Genomic DNA, 24332 nt, shown 5'->3' with positions numbered 1-24332 from the left:
ATGTTTGGCATTGTTTAAAGTTAGTTTCCAACACAAAACAAATATAACGTTCAATTGTACTTTTTCGTATTAAATAAACGATAGATATTTGACATCGTTTAAAATTTGTTTCTTCCAAACACAAAATAAATCTGACTTTCAGCTGACAACAGATTTTTCTTCTTTTCGTGAAGCACTACAATTACAATTATGCCTCTTCAATTACCCAGCATAGAGAATATCAGATTCACTTGGAAACGAGCCAATCAAGTCGATTGTAATCGCCTCAAAACCCCGACCGTCAGCCAAACGTTTCAGAAAAGTTTCATCTACCTGATCCCTGAGACGTGCTTAATGGGATATTTAAACGAACATGAGATTGTTGCGCTTGAATCGTGCCCAACATAATACAACCTCAGTCGTGTAGCGTGCTGCTTAAGTAAAAAAAAAATTTTCAATGTTTATCGATAGGATTAACCGAGATTCATTCGATTCCAGCTGTGTTAAAATATTTACAGAAAACTAGAGAACTGTGCATAAAGTCGTTAATTAAATATAAATCATTAATGAAAACTAGGATTTTCGTCGTCACAAGTAAATTCAAACACTAATAATGAAATTTTAATGATGATGTTAAAAATATATAGTTTTTACTTGGCTTATAGTTTTTTAATAAAAAATCATTGGAGTTTAATAAACAAAATATTTTTTTGCGGGAACAAATAATAGCTTTATTATTTGCAATAAACTTTCAACCACTTTTATCGCATTCTGTGACTAAAAAACATTTATTCAGTAGTTCAGAAGTCATGGAACGGTCCTCCGTGATGGCATCATACCTCGATTAGTACTTGCTTCTTCTTATAGTGGTAGCAAAATTTAGAATTTATTAAATTTTTATCATTTTATTTAAAGTTGGTTTACAGTGATTTTTGCACAACACTGCATATAAATAATTTAAACTTTCATACAAAGTGCTATTGTATTACAGTCATATCGGAGTGAGGCTCTTAAAGAAGTATCAGAATTATTAAACGAAAATGAAATCTGCAAGAATCTGTTTCTAATTCTGTATCTCTTCAGAAAATATGTTACTTAAAGCACAGTTTGCATCCCTGCAGCACATCAAAAAAAAATAGTGATGTGGGAATTAAGACAATAATTAGAAGATCAGATTTTGATTATAAATAATATAAATATTGGGTATTTAGTATCAGGACAGTAAAATATAGTATTTTTGAAATAAAAAGAAAGATAAATCAAAAATGATTCGTCAAATTTTCTTCAAATTGGTCATGATTGTTACTTGATAAAAGAAAAGCTTCATTCGCGTCAAAAAAAAAGAAAAAAATACAAGTTGGAAATAACAGGCGAAGTGTTTCAAGCTCTCAAAAATAGGCGCCCATTTATAAGCCTTGTCAGACGTGAATAAGAAGCTTTCAAACTGCAATAAATTATTTTTCTTTTCAATATCGCCTGTACGTGGGGACTACATTTTTTTGAGGGAGGGGGGGATATGTTTGTTTTCAATTGGAAACATTTAGTGATTTTTCCAATGCTATGCTTTTATTTAGATAAGGCAAGTCATTTTCTTATGATCGTAAACCTTTAATCTTGATTATTTTATTACGTCTACCTTTTCCCAAATTTCAAATACCAATCTGGTCAATGACAATCTTACCTAGAGTGACCATCGTACCTATTGGGTTACAGCATTACTGACTTGTACTACCACTTTTCGTAAACATACATGATCCCCTTAATTTCGAATTTCCTTTTGATTCTATTTTAGGTCTTAATTTTTTGCTTTGTTTTTTATTTACTTTGAAATCGATAATTGTTTTGCTCCATTCAATGACTGGTATATTCAATATGCAAATACGATTCCATCCTATTTCAATTTTTTCATTTTTATTCTGGGGTTCCCATCAATATATTTCCAGAACCATTAAGTTCTTAACCCTTTAATTACCGCAATTAATCATCCCATCTTAGCAAATACATAATTTAATTTGCCACAATATACATAAAATGTTACAAATAGCAATCACAAATTCTCAGCATCTAAAATTTTTCATTTTAATTCATGGAATATTGTTATTTGATATGAGATGAGTCACTTTTATTTAACAAAATATTAATAATAGCCACAAGCTCACTACAGCTGTAAATTCTACATATTCTTTACAAGTCTATTCTACATATTCTACAAATTCTTTTTTTAAAATTCATTTGTGAAAGGCTTTTATTTTGTTTGATAATACTTTCTTTGAAAATCCACTTAAATGTCTACATTCCACCAACCATGCAATAACTATATTGGGTTTGGGGTTTGTCTTTCACACCAATAATTGAGTTTTAAAACTTATATGATGTAAGGTGCTTACTTTAGCTCAATAATAATGAATGAGTCAAACGAAATCTCATTATCTTAAAACGTCATTTGATTTATAAAAATCATTGGAAAATCAGACTTATTGAATAATAAATGGAGTAATTTTAGAAAGATAAGAGCCGCAAGAAGTCACGTAATTCTATATTCATTGTTACATATTGGACGAATATCTTGAATTTCCATTGAACTAAAAAGATTGCTGAGGCCACACCTACTAGCATGTGTAGACTAGATTTATAGTTCACACTGGAGGTTTTTGTGACAAGCTGGTCACGCGACCTCATTCATTTCAAAAGATAGGAATATAAACTGTCGTAGACAAGGCAAGAGTATGTCTAGAATTCGGGATAAGCACACCATAGCTATTACATGGATTGATTTTCGAACACCTTACATAAATTTGTTATCTGCTTAAGTTATCACTTCATTTGTTTCGTTATTTGTTATTGCTTGTTAGATGCTTTGTTATCTGTAATAGTAAGCAAAGTGCTTCCTTTGTATACATACAATAATTCCAGCACAAGTATGATTAAAATAATTTATTAATTAGGTTTAAAAATAAATCGAAACGCTTTTGTGGAATTAAATGTATAATTTAATTAGGGCATGACATTTCAGTTCTGAAAGTGTTATCTGTTTTGTTATTTGCTATCTGTATTAGTGAGAAAAGTGCTGCTTTTTTATATGTAAAAAATGGTAGCACATTGAGGGTTAAAATAAAAGAATATCATATTCATTTAGAAATTAGTTAGGTTTAAAAATACATCAAAACGCTAGATATAGACAAATAGATAGATAACCGACGCAGATTCTCAACAACTAATTATTTAGCTACATATCAGTTCATGCAATATTATCATTTCGAATGAGAATTAAGTCTTTGCAAAGCACTTTAACGTAACAGATATTAATAACAGTCACAGATCCTCAACAGCTAAACACTGACATTTTAATTCAAGGACTGTTGTTATTCCGTATGAAAATAAAATCGTTGAAAAGCAATTTTAACTAAACAGAAATTAATAACACTCAGAACTTCTCAGTGGCTAAAAATTAAAATCTTTGAAAAGCTACTTTTACTAAACTATCATTATTAACGGCCAAAAACTTTCTACAACTGAAAAAAACATATTAATTCATGAAATGCTATTATTTTGTTTGACAGTGCACTCTCTGAAAAGTCACTTAATCGTCTACATTACCCAATCATTGAATAAATATCTTAGGTTTTGGATTTGGCATTCCCATCAGTAATTGAGTTTTAAAACATAAAAGACGTAAAGTGCTTACTTTAGTTCATTAATAATGAATGAGTCAAATGAAATCTCATTTTCGTAAAACGTCATTTGATTTATAAAAATCATTGAAAATCAGATTTAATGAATAATATATGGAGTAATTTTTGAAAGATAAGAGCCGCAAGGAGTCACGTAATTTTGTATACATTGTTGCATATTGGACGTATATCTTGAATTTCCATTAAACTAAAAAGCTTGCTCTACTAGCAGGTATGGACTAGATTTATAGTTCACACTGGAGGTTTTTGTGACAAACTGGTCACGTGACACCATTCATTTCAAAAGATGGGAATATAAACTGTAGTGGAGAAGGCAGACAGTGTGTCTAGAATTCAGGATAAGCACACCATAGCTATTACATAAATCGATTTTCGAACACCTTATATCATTTTGTTCATCTGCTTTGTTACTTGTTATCTTTAATAGTGAGCAAAGTACTGCTTTTATTTATAGTAAAAAATGGTGGCGCTGGCGTGATTAAAACAAATGAATATTATATCAATTTAGCAGTTAATTGGATTTAAAAATACATTGAAGTGCTTGTTACAAAATCAAATGTACAATTAAATGAGGTCATGAAATTCCAGTTCTAAAGGTGTTTTCCAGATTAATTGATTGTTCGCCACATTTTTGAGGAAAAATATGAGCAATTTTTAAAATGTTAAAAAATTGGAGCAAAGAGCCTTTTGTTGACCGAAATCATAAAATAATATAGCAACTGAAAAACTGAAACATTGTTGGGTAATAACAATAATAACACCAAAAAGACTGAATAAGGTTGAATGCCTATAAAGACTGAAGGGGCCATAAATATTTTGAATTTCGATTTAACTCAAGTTTAAGATCAACTTCCATTCTCAATTCGTAATACTCACAAATACTTTTGCAAATAAGGGTAAATAATTCTATTTGTTTTGTTGTATATAATTATAACAGTATATTTATGTCCTTTTCTAATTAATACCATGGCACGTGCCATTTTTTTTTGTTTCATTTAGTGCCATTTGTGTTTCCAGCCATCCACACAGTTTTTTATATCTTAAGCATCTGTATTACAAGATGAATGGGAAAATGGCCTTTTAGGTTTTAGGCGCCCAGCTTCACCAAACAGATCAGACCAGATCGCTGAGTATTGTATACCAGTAGTACCAGCTACCGAAAGGTTATCACTAGATGAAGGAGTGAGAGTTGCTAAGTACGCCTTCAATAGTAAGTTGAAAATAATGTGCTAGAAAAAGTAGCTTATTTTGATGTTTATTAATAAAATGTTGAATTTTATCAGTCACCACTTTTTTTATTTTAGACTCCCTTTGGCAACCCTGCCTTGTGACGTACTTTTAACTTCTTCTATTTGTTGTTGTCTTGACATGAGCTTATAAGCCGCACTACAAAATGAGCACACTAGCTTATACATTTAAATGTAGCAGGTAACAATTAGAAAAAAGTAATCGGAAAATCTACTTTTTTAAAGAGAGACAAGCTTTACATTTCTCTCCATTAATTCGGTTGATGCAATTTTTGCATAGAAAGAAATGGCATTAATTTTTATAAGATTTGATCATAATTTTTAAAATTTACTAACAGTTTAGCTGCGTAAAAGTTTCAAAAACTTTTGTAGCCAATACAAAGATTGTTTCCTGTTTCCTTCAAAATGTTAACATAGTTTAAAAAAAACTTTTGTCTAAATCGAAATAAATCTGTAAGTGTGCAACATGTAATTCGATAACAATTTCGATTTTATAAATTAAATTTTAATCACTCTCTAAGCAGGAGACGTGGAATATTTCAGGAAAGTAATTTATCTCTCTGGTGAATCTAATCTAATTTAATTAATTGTGAATTCTTGTCTTCGGTAAGGCTGAAATAATTTTATATAGTGCTTCTGCGGACGCAATTATTTGGCTAGGAAATCGAAGTTATATCATTCAGTCTTTCAATCGTAAAATCACGGCAGTTCAAGAAACCAATTATAAACTTGAAATGAATTTATGTATTTTTTTTAATAGCTTAGTAACAGTGTTACTTTTAATTTAATGATCGGATCTTCATTTTCTAGGACTCCATCTTCATGGTTCTAGCCGACCGACCTGTGTAGGGGGCAGGGAACTGTCCTTGCATCAGAAAGGTTCTGGGTTCGAATCCCGACCAAGGTATGGATGTTCTTTCCTTCTCTGTACTATCTGTCCTTACTGAGGGAGCGACGTTGGCCCACCTATTATGGTGTCCCTGTAACAGAGATCAACAAAATCGCCCTATAGATGCCTGAATTGACGGGTGTTAACACAGGCGGGCATTAGAAGAAAAAAAATCCTCATGGTTCTAGGAACCGACATCAAATATGGCACTTAATTAGTACTAGCGATATTTTCAGCTATGAAATATGAGACGAAAAACCTACTTCCAATGAATAAACATAAATTTTTCGCGTTGGATTCGTATTCTTGACCTTCAAAATAGAGGAGGGGGGGGAACTGCTATCTCGAAAACACAGGCCTATTTTTAAGCAAATCAAAGAAATTTTGTATACAAATGGAGAATCGGTTTAGTCAAAGAAAATTTCATGCCAAGTATAACTTTTAATACATACTTATAACTTTTTGATACTTTATTTATTAATAGTCTAAAACATTTTGAATAGTAACGTTTAAAAACTTTTGCGTCATTGTAGAGAATGTAGTTTAAAATGGCAAAATACAAAATTTTAATGCAGTTGGTCGAATAATTTCAGATCTATCGAATTTTAAAAAAGACGTACATTCGAAACTTGATTTCTTGAGAACTATTTGTCCGATTTCTGTCGAAAAAAGGGGTATTCGGAGAAAATACGTTTTTTGAGTCGGATCTCGTAACTTAAAATATCGTCTGCACTTGATAATATTTGAGGTCAGGCATTCGCAATATTAAGGTTGAATACTAATGCGGGAATATCCGATCATTAGATCAAAAGTTATTCCGGGAGTTTCGATTTTTACTTTGCGCATTGGACACAAAAAAACTATATTTTCAGATCAATCTATGCCCCGGAATAATAAATAAATTTTTGCACTTTAGCATTCACTTATTTATTTACACGCATTCATTCATACACATTCATTCATTTACACGAAATCATCACACAAAAAAAAAGAAAAAATTATATACTATCCTTTATCTATAGCATTATCTAGTGCAAATGATATAATCTTATCTTTCATGATAAATTAATTGCTTTTATATACCAATTCTTTTTTTTTTCTTTCTAAAANAAAAAAAAAAATCAGAAATTTGTGATTTTTAAAAACGGAAAGAGANTAATCACTCTCTAAGCAGGAGACGTGGAATATTTCAGGAAAGTCATTTATCTCTCTGGTGAATCTAATCTAATTTAATTAATTGTGAATTCTTGTCTTCGGTAAGGCTGAAATAATTTTATATAGTGCTTCTGCGGACGCAATTATTTGGCTAGGAAATCGAAGTTATATCATTCAGTCTTTTTTTTTTTCAATCGTAAAATCACGGCAACTCAAGAAACCAATTATAAACTTGAAATGAATTGATGTATTTTTTTTAATAGCTTAGTAACAGTGTTACTTTTAATCTAATGATCGGATCTTCATTTTCTAGGACTCCATCTTCATGGTTCTAGCCGACCGACCTGTGTAGGGGCAGGGCACTGTCCTTGCATCAGAAAGGTTCTGGGTTCGAATTCCGGCCAAGGTATGGATGTTCTTTCCTTCTCTGTACTATCTGTCCTTACTGTGGGAGCGACGTCGGCCCACCTATTATGGTGTCCCTGTAACAGAGGTCAACAAAATCGCCCTATAGATGCCTGAATTGACGGATGTTAACACAGGCGGCCATTAGAAGAAAAAAAATCCTCGTGGTTCTAGGAACCGACATCAAATATGGCAATTAATTAGTGCTAGTGATATTTTCAGCTATGAAATATGACACGAAAAACCTACTTCCAATGAATAAACATAAATTTTTCGCGTTGGATTCGTATTCTTGACCTTCAAAATAGAGGAGGGGGGGGAACTGCTATCTCGAAAACACAGGCCTATTTTTAAGCAAATCAAAGAAATTTTGTATACAAATGGAGAATCAGTTTAGTCAAAGAAAATGTCATGGCAAGTATAATTTTTAATACATACTTACAACTTTTTGATACTTTATTTAATAATAGTCTAAAACATTTTGAATAGTAACGTTTAAAAACTTTTGCGTCATTGTAGAAAATGTAGTTTAAAATGGCAAAATACAAAATTTTAATGCAATTGGTCGAATAATTTCAGATATATCGAATTTTAAAAAAGACGTACATTCGAAACTTGATTTCTTGAGAACTATTTGTCCGATTTCTGTCGAAAAAAGGGGTATTCGGAGAATATACGTTTTTTGAGTCGGATCTCGTAACTTAAAATATCGTCTGCACTTGATAATATTTGAGGTCAGGCATTCGCAACATTAAGGTTGAATACTAATGCGTGAAAATCCGATCATTAGATCAAAAGTTATTCCGGGAGTTTCGTTTTTTACTTTGCGCATTGTACACAAAAAAAAACTATTTTTTCAGATCAATCTATGCCACAGAATAATAAAAAAAAATTTACACTTTAGCATTCACTTATTTATTTACACGCATTCATTCATACATATTCATTCATTTACACGAAATCATCACAAAACAAAGGTTAGAAAATTGTTTCTATAATATCCTTTATCCATAGCATTATCTAGTGCAAATGGTATAATCTTATCTTTTATAATAAATAAATTGCTTTTATATACCAATTCCTTTTTTTTTTTATTAAAAAAAATGAGAAATTTTAGATTTTTAAAAACTGTATGAGAAGCTAGTACCCCAATGTATACACATTTGTTTTTAAAAAAATCTATATTTTACAGCTCTCATTTTAGGATTCCCCCTCAAAAAGATAGAAAAATAAAATATTAATATTCAAGAAATTGCGATAATAAATTAAAATATAATTTGATAGATCCGTGTACGACTAATGTTTACACATTGAAAAACCATTGGACTTCAAGGCTTCTACTTAAGGGCTTTCTTTTTTGGAAAAAAAATAAAGAAAAGAAAATAAATAAAAATAAATAAAGTAAGACTAGTAATTCTATTGTTAATACCAGGGCGGCCAACTTTCTACGCTTTTTGTAAAAATTTATTCTAGTGGTAGTTGAGTTAATGTTTTAGTGTATTATTTTTTATCCGTTTAAACTTGTTTTCCACACCACTACAAATAAATGATTTAAAAGTTCAGAAGCAACGCCACTTTGTTCCAGCTCAATTGTGGTGAGGCTCTTAAATTGTTAGTGAAATAACCATAAATTATGCAACCTTTGGTTTTTGAATATCCACCACTCAATAAAATATTTTACGAAAAGCGTAGTTGTTGTCAGGCCTGTAATGCACTATACATTTCTTTCGAAATTTGTGTTATTTTAAATTATGGATGTGCTTAGGCACATTTCAGAAACCAAAATGGCAGCTAGCACAAACAAAATATTCTCTTAGGTAAATCTTAAGCAGATCTGCCAACTTCGACTTTTAGATAGAGATTTTTCCCAAATATTTAAAACGGAAGCTGGGTTTTAGTTTTAGAAATCGATTCGAAAAGATTTTGACCACCACAATAGATAAACAATTGAAAGGTATGTTATGAATGTCGGAAATGCAAATAAAACAAGTACCAAAATGTACCACCTAGCGGGAAAACTTCATGATGGCCTCAGTCACCCAGGTAAATCTTCGTGATGAGGATGCAACAAAATGTATAATAGCAGGGATACCAACAGCCCGAGATGCCAGCTTGTCATGACAGCGGATAAATATTTTCGAGTGGTAGTCTTTTAATGTTAGACTCTTGGTTTAATAAATTCGATTTATAGGTTTTTACATACCGCCACTTCAAAATAATTGAAGGGTTTAAGTTATACGCCCCTTTGCAGTAGTTATACCGTGTTGAGCATCTTAAAAAATCGGCAAAATTTACCAAAAACCTGCAAAATTTAGGTTTTAGTTCTCTATCGTTTTTAAAAATATTTTGTCTTGTCCGGAGCAGTTGGAATCTCTGAACTGCTTCACTTTATGCAAAAGTTTTAATTAATTGTTAGTGGATTAAAAAAAACTTGTAGAATAAAGGAGACGACAGCGAGAAAAATGCAGAGATGCCGACTTGAAATTATTTTCTAGTGGTAACTTTAATTTATTTTTAGTTTAATATTTTTCATTTTGAAATTTCGATAATTTTAATTTTTCCACCACTACATTTCAAATTTCAAAATATCATATCAAATGCCACTTAATAACATTTATCTCATGGTGAACTTTTAAAAGATTTAGCGTAGATATCCCTATGCTGCAAGTTTTGCTATTATATTTGGTGCCAGATTTATAAAACTTTTGCAGAAAGCGAAACAGTTGGTATCCCTATAATTGCATAGCATGGCTTAAAATGCTAAAAGTCGTTACAAATAAAATTCAAAATTTTGTTGAAAAAGATTAAAATTTGTAACTTTTCATAGTATACAATTTTCAGTATTGTACTTTTGAAAGTGAAAACAAAGATTGTTTTCGTTTTAAAACGTAAGTTCTAGCGGTAGTTACGATTGAATAAATATTATCATAAAAATTAATTGAGTTTTTACCACTGTTTACATTTTTAATCGCCAGTGGCATCCGGTAATTGCCTACCTGCCAACTTGTACGATCACTGAAAAAAATATTACAAAGTGGTAGTAAAAAAGGATAAAATTGGAAATATTTTCTAAGGACTGAACTTTTTTTTAACTTTTGACATCTTCGAGACGGGCTAGTAATCTATGCATTTTTAGGGTGTCGATAATCAGGGTAAAAACGATGAAATTGGTAGCCAAATTATTTTTATGGCAGTTTATTTGTTTGTAGTATAATAGTTTGCTTTATTTAATTCACCACTACTTAGTTCTAATTAAGAATTGTGCAGTTACGCTTTTAACACACAGAGATATGTGTTAAATTTAAAGTAAATATAAGCCTGTCTAACTAGCTATGCCCAAACTTAAGCTGCAGCCTTTTATTTTCGATTATCCTGATTCTGATCGACTACATTTATGACTCGCCCGTCCCGAAAAGGTTAAGAGCTAAACAAGCTAACAAATCGATCAAATATTCATATTTTTCAAATTATTGATTCGTCGTGAAGGTTAAAAATACTTTCTGGAAACTTTAAAATAAAGTCTTAGAAAGTCAAAATGTTACTATCTCTTAGAAACATTTTATTTCTAACGGCCATAAAAATGGCACACATGTGATTGCTACAAGAATGTATTTTATACGAAGATTAATATTTTTAATACGCAGTGGCGGCAAAACAAATCGAAATTTACCAAATTAAAACTAATTTTAACTTTGCTACCACTTGAAAATATTTTTCTCCCAAAGCAAAGCAAGTTGGCATATCTGCGTTAGGTGATAGCAAAATTAAACCTCTTCGAGACGGGCGAATCATATAGGCATTCTCAGGGTGGCTACAATAAGGGTTTAAAAAAAGATAAAAACAATTTTATAGCAGTTTATTTGTGGGCGGGGTAATGATTGTTTGCTTTATTTAACTCACACCACTACTTAGTTCGAATTAAAAATTGCGTAGTTATACCTTTAACACACTTGCAGTGGATGTGTTAGATTTAAAGTGAAAACAAAATTAAATTTGTCAAATTAGCTATGCCCATATTTAAGCTACCGCTTTTTATATTTTACCGTCCTGATACTGATTCATTACGCATTTATGACTCGCCCGTCCCAAAAGGGTTGAAGAACCGTTGCTTATAACTGCTGATCACCTTACACTTAAAACAATTTCGAGAGCTAGAACTTCTGAATTGGCAAATCTCTCTTGGGTAATTAAGTATCCTTCCACTTTGCTTAAAAAAACAATTCTTATAGCGACAGAAATAGGAATTTTTACGTTCCGCCGCACAGCCAAAAACAATATTTTCAATTTCATCAGACCTGTCAACTACTAAGTTTTTTGTTAAATATTTTATAGAGTTGTAGGTATTTAAAAACCAAAGTTTTCACAATTTTTGTAATTTTGCCAACATTTTAAAAACTTTACCACGATCGAGCTTGAAAAAAAAGTGGCGTTGCGTATAATCTTTTAGATCATTTACGTGTAGCGGTGTGGAAAATAAATTCAAAAAATAAATATAAAACATAAACTTAAGAACCACTGGAATAATTTTTTACAAAAAGCGTAGAAAATTGGCAGTTCAGTCTCGTAAGTTATTTATTAACCATTTTATTCAGTATTTGGTTCTTTAAAAATAAATCGTACTTAATTTTATTATATGAATTATTCATAAATTATTTTAAGATATTGCATATATTAATTATTTCGTTTAAGGTTTTGATTATAAATTTGAAGATTTTAATATATTCCTTATTCCAATTAGAGCTTTAAGTAAGAAATAAAGATTTTAGAGTCGGAATTTATGTGCAGATTATATCAATAACTTTTATTTTGTTTTTCCGTATAGAGTGTATTGCATTATTTTTAAATTTTATTTATTTCCTACTTGTATAATTGAATTATTAATTTTGTAAAAATTTCCATTACTCCCTTCGGAATGAGCTGAACTTACTTCATCTTATGTTTTTTAATTAAAAAAAATAATACTTTTAGAGTATTTTCAAATTTATGTACTTAAAAAGCTATGAACTATTTATAACACATTGCATTTCTAATGCTAGTTAAAAGAATAAGTTTTTAAAATATTCTGAAATAGAATGAAGTTGTTTAAATAAATGAAAACAATGTTTTTAAAGTTTTCAAATTATTTTCATTATAAGGAAGCCGTATTAATTACACGTTTTCATTAAAATCAGCAAACTTGATTAGTGTAGGGCTCGCAGCTGTTTTGATTAATTTGGAAACAGCGAAAGTTCTGATAACAAGGTATCAAAGGGAGTTAAAACATTTTGTTATAAATAGCAGTTTCTCGTTAATGTGATCATATTTGTCAGCTTTTCGAGTTTTTCCGGAAGATTTTTTATTTTCTTCTCTACCTCATGTAGCAAAATGTACGGATTCACAATTCTTTTATTAGAATAAGTGTGATTTAAAATGAGTTTTACTACAACTATATATAAAAATTTAAACGTATATATATTTGGTTATTTCATGAGATTTTTTTTCGGCTTTTTTTTTCCAAAAGTACTTTATGTTATATACAATACTACAATATAATAATTGTAGTATTTTTTAAAAAAGTGGTATGTTTCATTTTTTATATATCGTTTAACATTTTTTTAAATCAAAGACAAGAAAGACTAATAGTTTTTTTAAAGTAAAAAGCGATTTTTGAAATAAGTTAACCGGATACATCTTGATTTCCACAATGACCAGTGACTACCAGATATGGAAGCCACAAACTTAATGCAAATTATTCTAGCTTGGCGTCGTTTTAAATATTTAAATAGTAGTCGCCATGAAAATCAAAATGCACCGCAAACCATTTGTTTTATTCTAATCTCTCTATCTAGTGATGATTATAAGAAATAAAAGTTTGTTTTCTTATTTGTAGATAATAACTCATACACACAATTCTTATAAGACGAAGTTGCTGATATAAATCTTTGTTACTACGCGTTTACCTGAAGTATAAGTACACAAAAGAGAAAAGATCATTGTTTTTCTATTTTAAAATTATTTTATTCCTAGTAATTTATCCTTTATTTCATCCCTTTAATAGTATTATTAATTATTCTTCATTTAAAAGTATTTTATCCTTCTATATTATTTAAACTTCCAATTTAGTACTGTAGATGGCACTTCAAAATGCGCAGTATTTTTTCAGATTAAGTTGTAGTATTTTTTAGTTTCAAAGTCTAGCAACCCCATACCTGCCAACTTTTACGTATTTGGCGTAAAATTTTATTTCTATATTTAAAGTGGTAGTAAAATGTATGTTTCCTATATATTCCTTGCATTTATAAACTTAATTTACAGTCTTTTTACCACCACTATTTTTTAAAAAAATTAAACATATATAATAATATGGAAATAAGTTGTGTTAGTTAGCTTAAGCATCTTCAAAATATAGCTTATATTTCTGCCTAAATTTGAAATTTAAATTCCATTCCACTACCACTGGGGAAAATCTTGGCAGGTATACAACCCTGATAAAAACTAAATTTATTTTTATTTATTTATAATGATTTTAATTATTCTATTATAACTACTACTACGACTTACATTTCAAATTATTCTATTATAACTACTACCATGACTTACATTAAAGGTTTTTAGCTTATTTTAATATGAGTGAAAGACAGAGATGCCAACTTTGCTACGCTTTGTAAAAAAAAAGTATTTTCTAGTGGTAACGAAATTTAACTTATTTTTAGTTAATTATTATCATGTTAAGTAATTTTTCACCTCTGCAAATAGAAAATCCAAGGTATCAAATGAAATGCAACTTAAATACATTTCAAATTATTCTATTATAACTACTGCTGGATTTTGTTGAGAGCAAATCAGACTGAAAGTCACGTAGAACAAACTGAAAACTTAACTTTTTACATAAAAAGAATATAGAAATAATAAGATGTTGCCAGCACAGGAAACTCAAACTATCTAACTAATCTCGAACTCAAACCTCAACATCCTCCCCACCCTTGTCGACCTCGAGGGGGATGACCAGAGCTACCGGACGGGTTATATTGTGACCATTAACTCTCAGCTCACAGGATCTTATTTTTCCATCTCGTCCTTCATGCAAGTTCACCACTCTAGCTTTCTTCCACATGTGACGTGGTCGGACATCTTCTTGTAGAAGTACAATATCGCCAATTCGGATGTTAATGATATTGTCCTGATTACGAACTTGATGAAATGACCGCAATTGAAGCAAATATTCCTTAGACCATTTTTTCCAAAAGCAGTCGAGTAAGTCCTGCTGCTGCTTGTAGAATTTTCTTAGCTTTGTGTTGTTATTTGGGCTGGATGGAATGGCCGTTAGTTTCCGTCCTGTCAAGAAATGGCTTGGTGTTAAGGCTGTGGAACTGTCATCTTCGTATATCAATGGTCGGCTGTTCAGAGCGGCTTCTATTCCAATGAGGGCCGTGGACAGACCTTCCTCGTCAAGAAGTGCTCGTCCGAGTACCTTTCGTANCACAAAATCCACATGACTTTGTTACTGACGTAAGTTTTTTTCCTCACCTATGTTTTTTTAAAGCCTTTGATAAATGTTGCCATACCAAAGCGATTATGAATGTGGCTAACACAGCTGTGTTAACATAACAATAACAAGGCATGTCAGGAAAATAATATTTGCCAAACTTAACCATCAAGTTTCTGGCGTAGAAGAGTGCTGGTGAGAATTGCTTGTGTCCTGTAATTAGTTCGAAGTCGAACTTTGATTTGTCAGATTTAACAGAATGATAACATAGGTGGGGGTCCTTGATGCTTTTGATCCTTTATTGCCAAGCTAGAAGGCTTAAGAATCTACTTTGGGCACATTCTTTTCTTTTATAATTTCATCGAGATCATAAAAGGTGAATCTGCTGTGATTCAAGTACCTTATAGAGAGATTATATCTTACTGAAAAGATTCTATTCATCATTGTAAAGGAAGAAAATACCAATTTTTCTCCGTTTTTCTTGTAACTTATTCGTATTTAACTAATAAAAAAGTTGCGTCTTTTTAGCTGTACGAAATGATCTATAACGTTTCTTTTTTATAAATATTTTCTTCTTAATTGTCAATGAAATGACGTGCAATCTTCATATGGTTCAATATAAATTTTCTCTGTCAACGTATTTTTGTTTACTGTTTTATAACGTAATATTTTGAAGTGATGTAAAAATTACTTCTTTGAATAATGATATGGCAGGGTCCGAGTGCTAATTTACAATCCAGTGACTTCTAACGACTCTCTTTCTTTTTTTAGATATTTTCTTCCTGGCTGTAATTATAATACAGGCTTTTATTTCTTCTTAAATTTGTTACCTGAACTAAAAAAAGTCAAGAATATTTTTTAATTTTTTTTAAGAAAATGCCAAACAGGAAAGCGCATCATTAAGGGTCCCTGGTTTCGAAAATCTTGTTCGGAGTAGTGCATTTATGCTTAGACAAAATTGATATTTTCTAGAATTGGCTACCACTTTAGTTTTCAAATAGGGTATGTTTTGGTTTTTAGATTAATCGTGCCTTACTACTTCAATATTATGTTACGGTGAACACAAATGTTTTGTTTTTCTAAGATACACTTTAAGAAATAAATAAGAAATTGAGTTTTACCATTAAAAGAAATTATGTAGTAGTTTACCTTTGACATATTTGTGCTTAGCGTCTTTTATTCAAAAAAGAAAAAAAAGTGGTAGTCTACAGTATAATTAAGATTATCATAAAAATTCTTTATAAATAAGATTTATTTTGCAGGAATAAGACAGACAGTTCTGCCTACCGTAATTTATTAAAAATATGAATATTCATATTTGAATCAGGAATCCGGCCTCAGTGCTTCTTTAAAGGTAAAATGGTAGGCAAGAAAAATATGTACTACAACTTTTTTTAGAAAGATGCTATTAATATATTGACCATTTAAGTGGTTTAAAAACCATGCAGTGATGTAAACTCCTCCAGATTTAATTCTTTTTTTTTAACGTGGTAATAAATTTTTATAATCATATTTATTCTTTTTTAAATAAATGCGGTTTAAAATTATTATGCCATCCATCCAATTTTAATAATTTAAACATATATATGGTAAGACTGCAAGCTCTTTGAGAGAGTTTTTAAATGTTTTGTGAACGGACGTTTCTTATATACCTATCTCCACGAACACATATAACAGCACTTATAGAGATACCAACTTGCACAGGACAGCAAATATATATTTTAAAGTGGTAGTTTATCAATTGTGATTCCTGCTTTAATAAGTTCAATTTAGTCGATTTTTATCCACCACCATTTCTAAATAATTTGTAGACTTATATAGTTCGCCATTTAATATTTGCAAATTTGCTTAGTAGTTATTTACCGTTTTTTTAAAATTATTTTGGCGTGTCTGGAGCAGTTGGCATCTCTGCATTTAGAAAACAATGTAATTATATACTATAAGAAAAGAAAATTATGAGATACACATTTATGAAATATTCTAGTATTTTATTTTTCAATACTCGAACTAAGCAACAAAACCTTCGAAATCTGACGCTCTGACATCAGTTAACGTTTATTCCTTCTATTATTGCTTATCGGCAACAGTTGTTTATCGCTTGTTTCATTTAAGATAACGGATCGAAGCATTGTCGGTACATTCCTATTTATTATTGATGTGATGTTCGCATGTTTACTCAAAATTTTGTCTAAATTACGATCGCGTCAAATTGACGCTTATCCTTAGAGATAGGTATACCACAAAGAGAATTTCAATATTTCAACGCTTTTGAAGAAAATAGACTTCAATACATATTTACGTCGATCAATGAATAAAAGTCATTACAAGAGATAAAATAAAAATGCAAACGGGTTTTATAATTTTCCATATAAAATCGAAATTCGTCAAAATGACGCGTCCCGTAAACCTAGTGTTAATGAAACGTTGAAATTTAAAACGCAAAATTATGGAATTAGAAAATTATGGTGTTAAATACTTTACCTCTATACAAAATATTTTGTATAAGTTCAAGCAGTTGCCATCTCTTCTAAAGAATCTGTTTCGTTCTTTTTAAAATTAGCTAATAAAGGAATCCTTTATTATAAAATATAAGCTATCAAAAACATATATCCCATATAGACACTTTCTCCTTTGAGAAAAATTGAGGATCAAAACATTAAAAAAGACATTAAAAAATTTTAAAGTTTAAAAAAAAATGGAGAATCAAAACATTAAGATAAAAATCCTAGAAGAACTTTTCCCGAAAAGAGTGAAATGTTGACAGACGTGTTAATCTAATGATCGATTTTCACTTACGGAAAGGCGTAAGTGATTTACACTATCATTCCGGCTAATTTTTCCAGCTTTTTGAGAATTTCCTTGATTATTTCCTTACGATTTCATAATTTAAGTTGTAACTTTAGATTTAAGTTAAATACAATAATTCAAATATTTAATAAAATAATGTCATATATATTATATAACTATAATAAAATATAAATATAATAAAATCATATAAATATAATATTAATATATAAAATAATGTCATATTTATTAATATATACATATATTAATAAATATATATTCCTCTTCAATATTTTCCACTTTTACAACCAAAGCAAGGTATTCTTGAATATAATTGAATGTTTTGAGCCAAACTAAAAATAATTAATTCAATCTTAATCTATACGTCCCCTCCTTAACCCTCCAAATTTAAATAGTTAACATTTAAGAAACTTGAACACAGAATTATAATAGTTTCGCTAACATCAAGATAGTTTCCTAAAGTTTTAATTAAAATGCTCTAGGAAAACTTTTAACACGCCAACTACTCATTACGAATGATTCGCTTTAACAGTTAACTTAAGAGAATGAATTTTATTATGATAGTGAACAAGAGAGTTTTGTTTCAGGGGTTTTTCGCTAGAACTTTCTTTTCAATAACTTTTTACTCTTTTTTTTCCTTCTCAGTAACGCTCTTTGCAAATGATCCGTCTTTTAATTAACTTTTCAATACTTTTAATTAACTTTTCAATACTTTTATTACTCTCAGTAACAAGATAATGAATTAATCCCCGAAATGATTCGATTCAATATAACTGGAATCTTTTCTTAATAAAAAAAATTTTACTTCAATAAATTGATTTTATTCCTAACTCTTGTCTTGCAGAGTTATTTATCTATAAATTTTTTGTCAAAAGTTAGGTATAGAATTTTTTTTTCCAATCCTTTCATTATAATTTTCTTTCCACATTGATACTTAAAATGTAAACTTAGAAAAAAAACTTAGAAACGTGCTAGAAACTTTGAAAAAAAATTTAAAACTTATTTTACGTCACTGAAACTTAGAAAAAAAGGTTTTCATAAAAATCTAAAAGCAGATTACACTGGGAAGCAAATTCCTTGCTGCACTTTTACAAGTACTTGATCGTACTTAATTCGGGTGAAGGCATTTTAAATTTTAAAATTAGTTTTGTTCGGAAAGCCGCAGATGTTTTTCAAAATAATGTAGTTTAGTTCATTTTTCATTTGAGCATTTAAGTTTTTAAAGAAATTATAGGTTTACAAACAAATACTTGACTGTTCCTCTGAAAATAACATATAAGACAAAAAAAAACATATGACCTTACAGTACTGTCTCATATACGGAAATGTATTACTGCCTTTTATCTACCACCATTCCCTACGTAGCAGAGAATAGTAAAACAAGGTATTCACTCAAGTGAATTTAAAAAAATTCTTATGATTAAATTATTATTAAATTGCACAAAAATTTTAGCCTACAGAGAGAAACCGAGTGTAGATTAGAAATCAGAGACGCGAAGAAATTTAAGATACGGTCAAAAATTTTATGTGACGCTTATCGTCACTCAAAATTAAAATCAAGAGAAAGGGCGAAAATTAGATTTCAAGAACATGTCAAAGTTTTCGATTAAATAAAACTACCGTGGGAAATCTCCATCGGCAAATAGTAACTGAAATACTGATAGAGTAATTCAAATAAACAATTAGGCTAAAATCTTACAATGTTACCCCTATGCTTATACCGAAAGGAAATCACCATGAGTAAACTATCTCTCCTTGTATTCTAAAAGAATGTTAACACTAATATTGTAATGCTAAGTTGGTTTAATTGTAAAGGCTAACACTAAAATAGTTATGTTATAATGCTAAATTGGTTGAATTGTAAATGCTACTGATAAAATGGTTTGATTACAAATAAAATATTATTTGTTTAAATTTAAGACGAATAAGTTTCCTTAATTTAATTTAATTACAATAACTATACGATACGACATAAAAGCGCCACACTTATGTAAAAAAAACTAAAAAAAGTTGCGGGTAAAGTGTCTATTCCCAACGACTGTTCCATTTTTCGTTATAACACTTCTTAGGATCATTGCAATAATTTACAATGGTTGTAATCAATCGAGCTGTTATAGGTAATGGAGGTATGAAAAAACAAGCGTTTTTTTTAAGTTTGATTCAAGCTAATTTAGAAGGATATTAATACGGTAAATTTTAAAAAAGTTTTACAAAATAGAAATTTTGAAAAAAATGATACGATTTAAGCGTTTGTTCAATTTAGTTTTTTGCGTTTTTATTAAATCATGGGCTTACTGCCAAAAGTGATCATGTTAATAACAAAATTAAGAAGAGTTTTTAAGCCGTTTAAAGGGACTTGTTAGCGAATTTGAAGAAAAAGTGCAAGTAACGTTGGTTTGGATTTAGTCATTATAACAAGCTGCTAACTACAACGCTCTTTTCTCTTCAAAACAACTTATAGAGTGGTACACGATTAAAAACTAAAGCTTTTTACATTTTATAAGCCTTGTCTTTAGAGATCTAAATGATGTTTCATCCGAGCGTGTAAGACACATGTAGTGGTATGAAAAACAACTTTAAATAAAATTTACAAAGCAAAGAATAATATTTCAAAACATAAACTTAGCGACCATTGGATTAAAATTTACCAAAAAGCACAGAAAGTTGGCAGCTCTAGTATAACTTAAGGCATCCACACAGTTTTAAGTAGATAGTCTTATCAGACCTCTTTGAAGTTAAACCAATCAGAGAAAGAACTATTTAATATGAAATCTATTAAAAATTAGAAAGTGGTAGCAAATATATGTCTAAAAATTTGTTTAATTTAAGAATATAATTGGTTTGTTTTATTTACTTGTCAACCACTACAGATTCAATTCTCAAATATATATGATAAATTTCTCTCAAGTACTTTTAAAATAGAATTTGNCCAACTTTTACGCATTTAGCGTAAAATTTTATTTTTATATTTAAAGTGATAGTAAATATATACTTTTTTTTCTTTTATAAACTTAATTTTTAAATGATTTTGATCACCACTATACTTAAAAAAATTAAGCATATATATTGATATGCGTTGCTGTCATGGTTGTCAGCTTAAGCTTTTTCAAATGCAACGTATTTTCTGGCTTAAAATTTAAATTTTTATTCCATTTTAATACCACTGGAAAAAATCATAATGGAAGGGACTAAAAGTTGGCAGGTATGCTTATAGGTAAGCGTGTGGAGGCTATCAGATGTAGGAGGTGATATTCGAACTGCACATGAATATTTTCCTGTGGTAGTCCTTGACTGTATGATTTTTGGCATAGTTAATTCGGGTTTTTACCCACCACTACTTCTAAATAATTCAAAGGTTTATGTGAAACGTCATTATGTTGCAGAAAAGCCGTGTTGAACCTTTTAAAAAGTTGGCAAACTCAACCGAAAATTTGCAAATTTTGGTTTTTACTTTTCCACATTTTTCAAAAATATTTCGACATATTCGAAACAGTTGGCACTATGTTATTGGCCTAAGCATATTTTTCTTCCTTACAAGAAAAACTTGTATCATTTTTTCCATTCCATCCATTAGTTTCCATTCTTCGTAAAAAAAAAATTTCTAGTGGTAACGAAATTTAATTTATTTCTAGTTCAGTCTTTTTCAGTTTCAATTATTTTTCCACCACTACATACCGAAAATTCAAAGTATCATATGAAATGCATCTTTGTTGCATTCATTTCAGGTCAGAATAAAATGTTAAGAAAAGTCACCCGAGCCAGATGGTTTATTCGAAAGGCAAACATACATAAGGATCTCAAAATTCCTCTTCTCTCTGAACATATCCACAAGCTGAATGCAGATTTCTACAACCAAGCAGTAGATTGTAAAGCACAAAAAAGACCGACAATACAGACCTATAGCAGCACATTTCTCATCCGACGCATCCTATCATCACTACCAACACAAATAGTAGTACAGTGCCATGGTGTGGTGGATAGCACACCCACCTGCAGTCCCACANCTTACAGCAGTATCTTCACTCACTTTTGCTAAACACCATCTGAATCATCCGGAGCATATCACAGAGAATCCACAGTGAATCATCGAGAAGAGAATCATCGATCAGTGTATTCACCACCTGTGTATCATCGTATCATATGTGAATCTTCACCAGAATATTAACCATAGTCCAGAACTGATTAAAAAACAGCTCCAACAAAACCAAAAATCTGAACTTTCATTTGAACTCTAAAAAACTCTTAAAATTTATCTTAAGAAATATATAAGCACCTTTTCAACAGATTCGTAAATTGATAAGAAATACTGTAATTTTGTGAACTTCAACCTCCAATTTTAAATTTATTAAATAATGCATTTTTATTCTTACATAGCTACCACAAGGTCGCTAAACCCAATATGTTTTTAAACCAATGTATTTTATAATTTCATGATGTATGTGATATGGGCCGCTGCGCGGCCCAGGAGCCCAGTTTTAGTTAAATAAAGCAAGTATAGCATTCATCTCAAAGTTACTCTTTTAAAAAGTAGGTCTAATTATCCTTATTCTTCAAGTTTAACTATATAATTCGCTACCAATTTATTAAAACTTTTCCAAAAAGCGGAGCAGTTGGAATCCCTGGTATAATTGTGCTCACTCTTTAAAAGTATCACCACACATAAGTTCCAATGTGAAGTTGCATTCCATGTGATTTTTCGAATTTTTGATGTGTATTGGTGAAAAAATTTAAAATGAAAATTACCAAATTAAAAATAACTCAAATTAATCTACCACTAAAAAATACTTTTTTTTACAAAGCATATCAAGTTGGCATCTGTGGATTTATAACAGCAAAGAAAAAGCAAAAAAAAAAAAAGACGTCGAATTTTACGAACCGTATACGCAATTTAATGAGAAAAATGTTTTATTTATTACAGGCAATATGACCTTAACAAATATCATTTAAATGTTGCGCCCATCGTTTCTATTGGTGAATAAAATAAAATATTTTTTACTACTAAACAATTTCTAGAATAGCGAAAAAGTTACTTGAAAATATTACTTTTTTTCGGTTTCTTGGTACTTAAAAAGTTTCATAACAGACTTCAAACATAGATGAAGACAAATAGAAGTTGAAATGCAAACTCTTAGATCCTATAAAACTCGGAGAAAAAATTCTGTGAAAAGATGCTGGGAAACTGACACTTATTGAAAAATAGACTTCCTCGGTATATGCTTTCAAGCACTTGAGCTGCATTTAAAAAACGAAAAGCAAAGATTACAAAATATTATGTTCTTCGTAAAAATAGTATGAGTAGAGTTCTTTTTTCCCCTTATTGAATTCCCTTTTTTTATATGCTTTTTCTGAAAGAAGAGTAAAAATAAGAAACTTGATATTATAATCCCTACTTTCTCTGGTGAAATGAAGTTTTGGATTTTTTTAACTCCCTTTTCGTATTAAATAAGCCTTTTATTAGTTTTTGTTAAGGGAAAGTAGTAATTTTACAATTCTTTTTATCTAACAGTTAATTTAAAGCTCCGAGGCGATAACCTGCATTGTCTGACAATGTAAATGACAGTTTCTTGTTTTAGCTGCAGTTTCATTTTAATATCTTAAGAAAGGGGCTTTTTTTTTTAATATTGGATGCACATCTCATCTCATAATTTCTTTAAATATAAGTTGCATCCTTATATTTTTTTGCAATGTAAAACATTCGTGAAATTTTAAATTAAAACACTTTTGAATCATTTACATGTAGTTGTGTGGAAACTATACCCACTCTGAAAAGATCAATAACCAGGTATATACACTTAGCTCTTCAAAATAAAACCACTCAGTGTGTCACAGTACTTATAGCACTGCTGCTGACTACCATACTTAGTGCAAAATACTTAATCAAGTAGTAGACACAATCAGAAACTGATTTGGTTATTTTGCCAACATTTTAAATGCTCCACCACAATAGAGGACTAATACTTCATTGAGAGGGTATTGAGCGAGGTACCTGCCTTGCGGCATTTGCCTCTCTATCTGAAAATATTTGCCAACGGCAACGGAAGTATGCAATCGGGGGTAAAAGTAAACTTATATGAAAGATATATACAAAACAAAAGGATCCAGAAAAGAATTGATAAAATACAGGTACGAATACGAGAAAAGTCAGTATAACATAAGAATAACATAATATATTTACAAAACCAAAAAAATTATCATTTATATATTTACAACTGAATGAGAATTCACAAAATCCAGAGATGCCAACTGCTCCGGACACGCCAAAATAATTAAAAAAAAACGGTAAATAACTACAAAGTAAATTTTAAAAATATTTGACTATTTTAGCTTGCTTTTTAAGAGGTATAGCATGACATAATTACATAAAAGTGGTGAATTATATAAGCCTACGAATTATTTAGAAATAGTGGTGGATAAAAATTTACTGAATTGAATTTATTAAACCAGGAATCACGATTGATAAACTACCACTTTAAAATATATGTTTGCTGTCCGGTGCAAGCTGGCATCTCTGTATATATATAGCATACATATGCATACCTGCCAACTCTCCCGGATTTTGCGGGAGATTTTATTTTCATATTTAAAGTGGTAGTAAATATATACTATTTTTTCTTTTATAAATTTAATTTTTAAATGATTTTGATCACCACTATTCTTACAAAAATTAAGCTTATATATTAATATGCGTTACTATC

General features: G+C 30.0%; 2 protein-coding genes across 3 annotated transcripts in view; both read right to left on the bottom strand.

The window, feature by feature from the left end:
- Positions 1-24332, bottom strand: part of LOC107452224 (GTP-binding protein RAD-like) — a 157581-nt gene that overhangs the window by 95807 nt on the left and 37442 nt on the right. The window lies entirely within an intron of this gene.
- Positions 4712-15990, bottom strand: LOC122271018 (uncharacterized). Its single transcript, XM_043050742.1, has 3 exons — positions 15982-15990; positions 14311-14817; positions 4712-4873 (listed from the first exon to the last, which is right to left on the bottom strand). The coding sequence occupies exons 1-3, from the start codon at positions 15988-15990 to the stop codon at positions 4712-4714; spliced, it is 678 nt and encodes a 225-aa protein (XP_042906676.1).

Source organism: Parasteatoda tepidariorum, chromosome 6 (genome assembly GCF_043381705.1).
Source record: "Parasteatoda tepidariorum isolate YZ-2023 chromosome 6, CAS_Ptep_4.0, whole genome shotgun sequence".
Lineage (NCBI taxonomy): Eukaryota > Metazoa > Arthropoda > Arachnida > Araneae > Theridiidae > Parasteatoda > Parasteatoda tepidariorum.
The sequence above is the reverse complement of the archived record's forward strand: the minus strand, read 5'-3'. Positions and strand labels throughout refer to the sequence as shown.

Coding starts and splice junctions, on each gene's coding strand:
- LOC122271018 (XM_043050742.1), bottom strand. Junction 4,874..14,310: donor AGGGTGGGGAGGATGTTGAG/GTTTGAGTTCGA, acceptor TTACTATTGAAG/GCGTACTTAGCAACTCTCAC.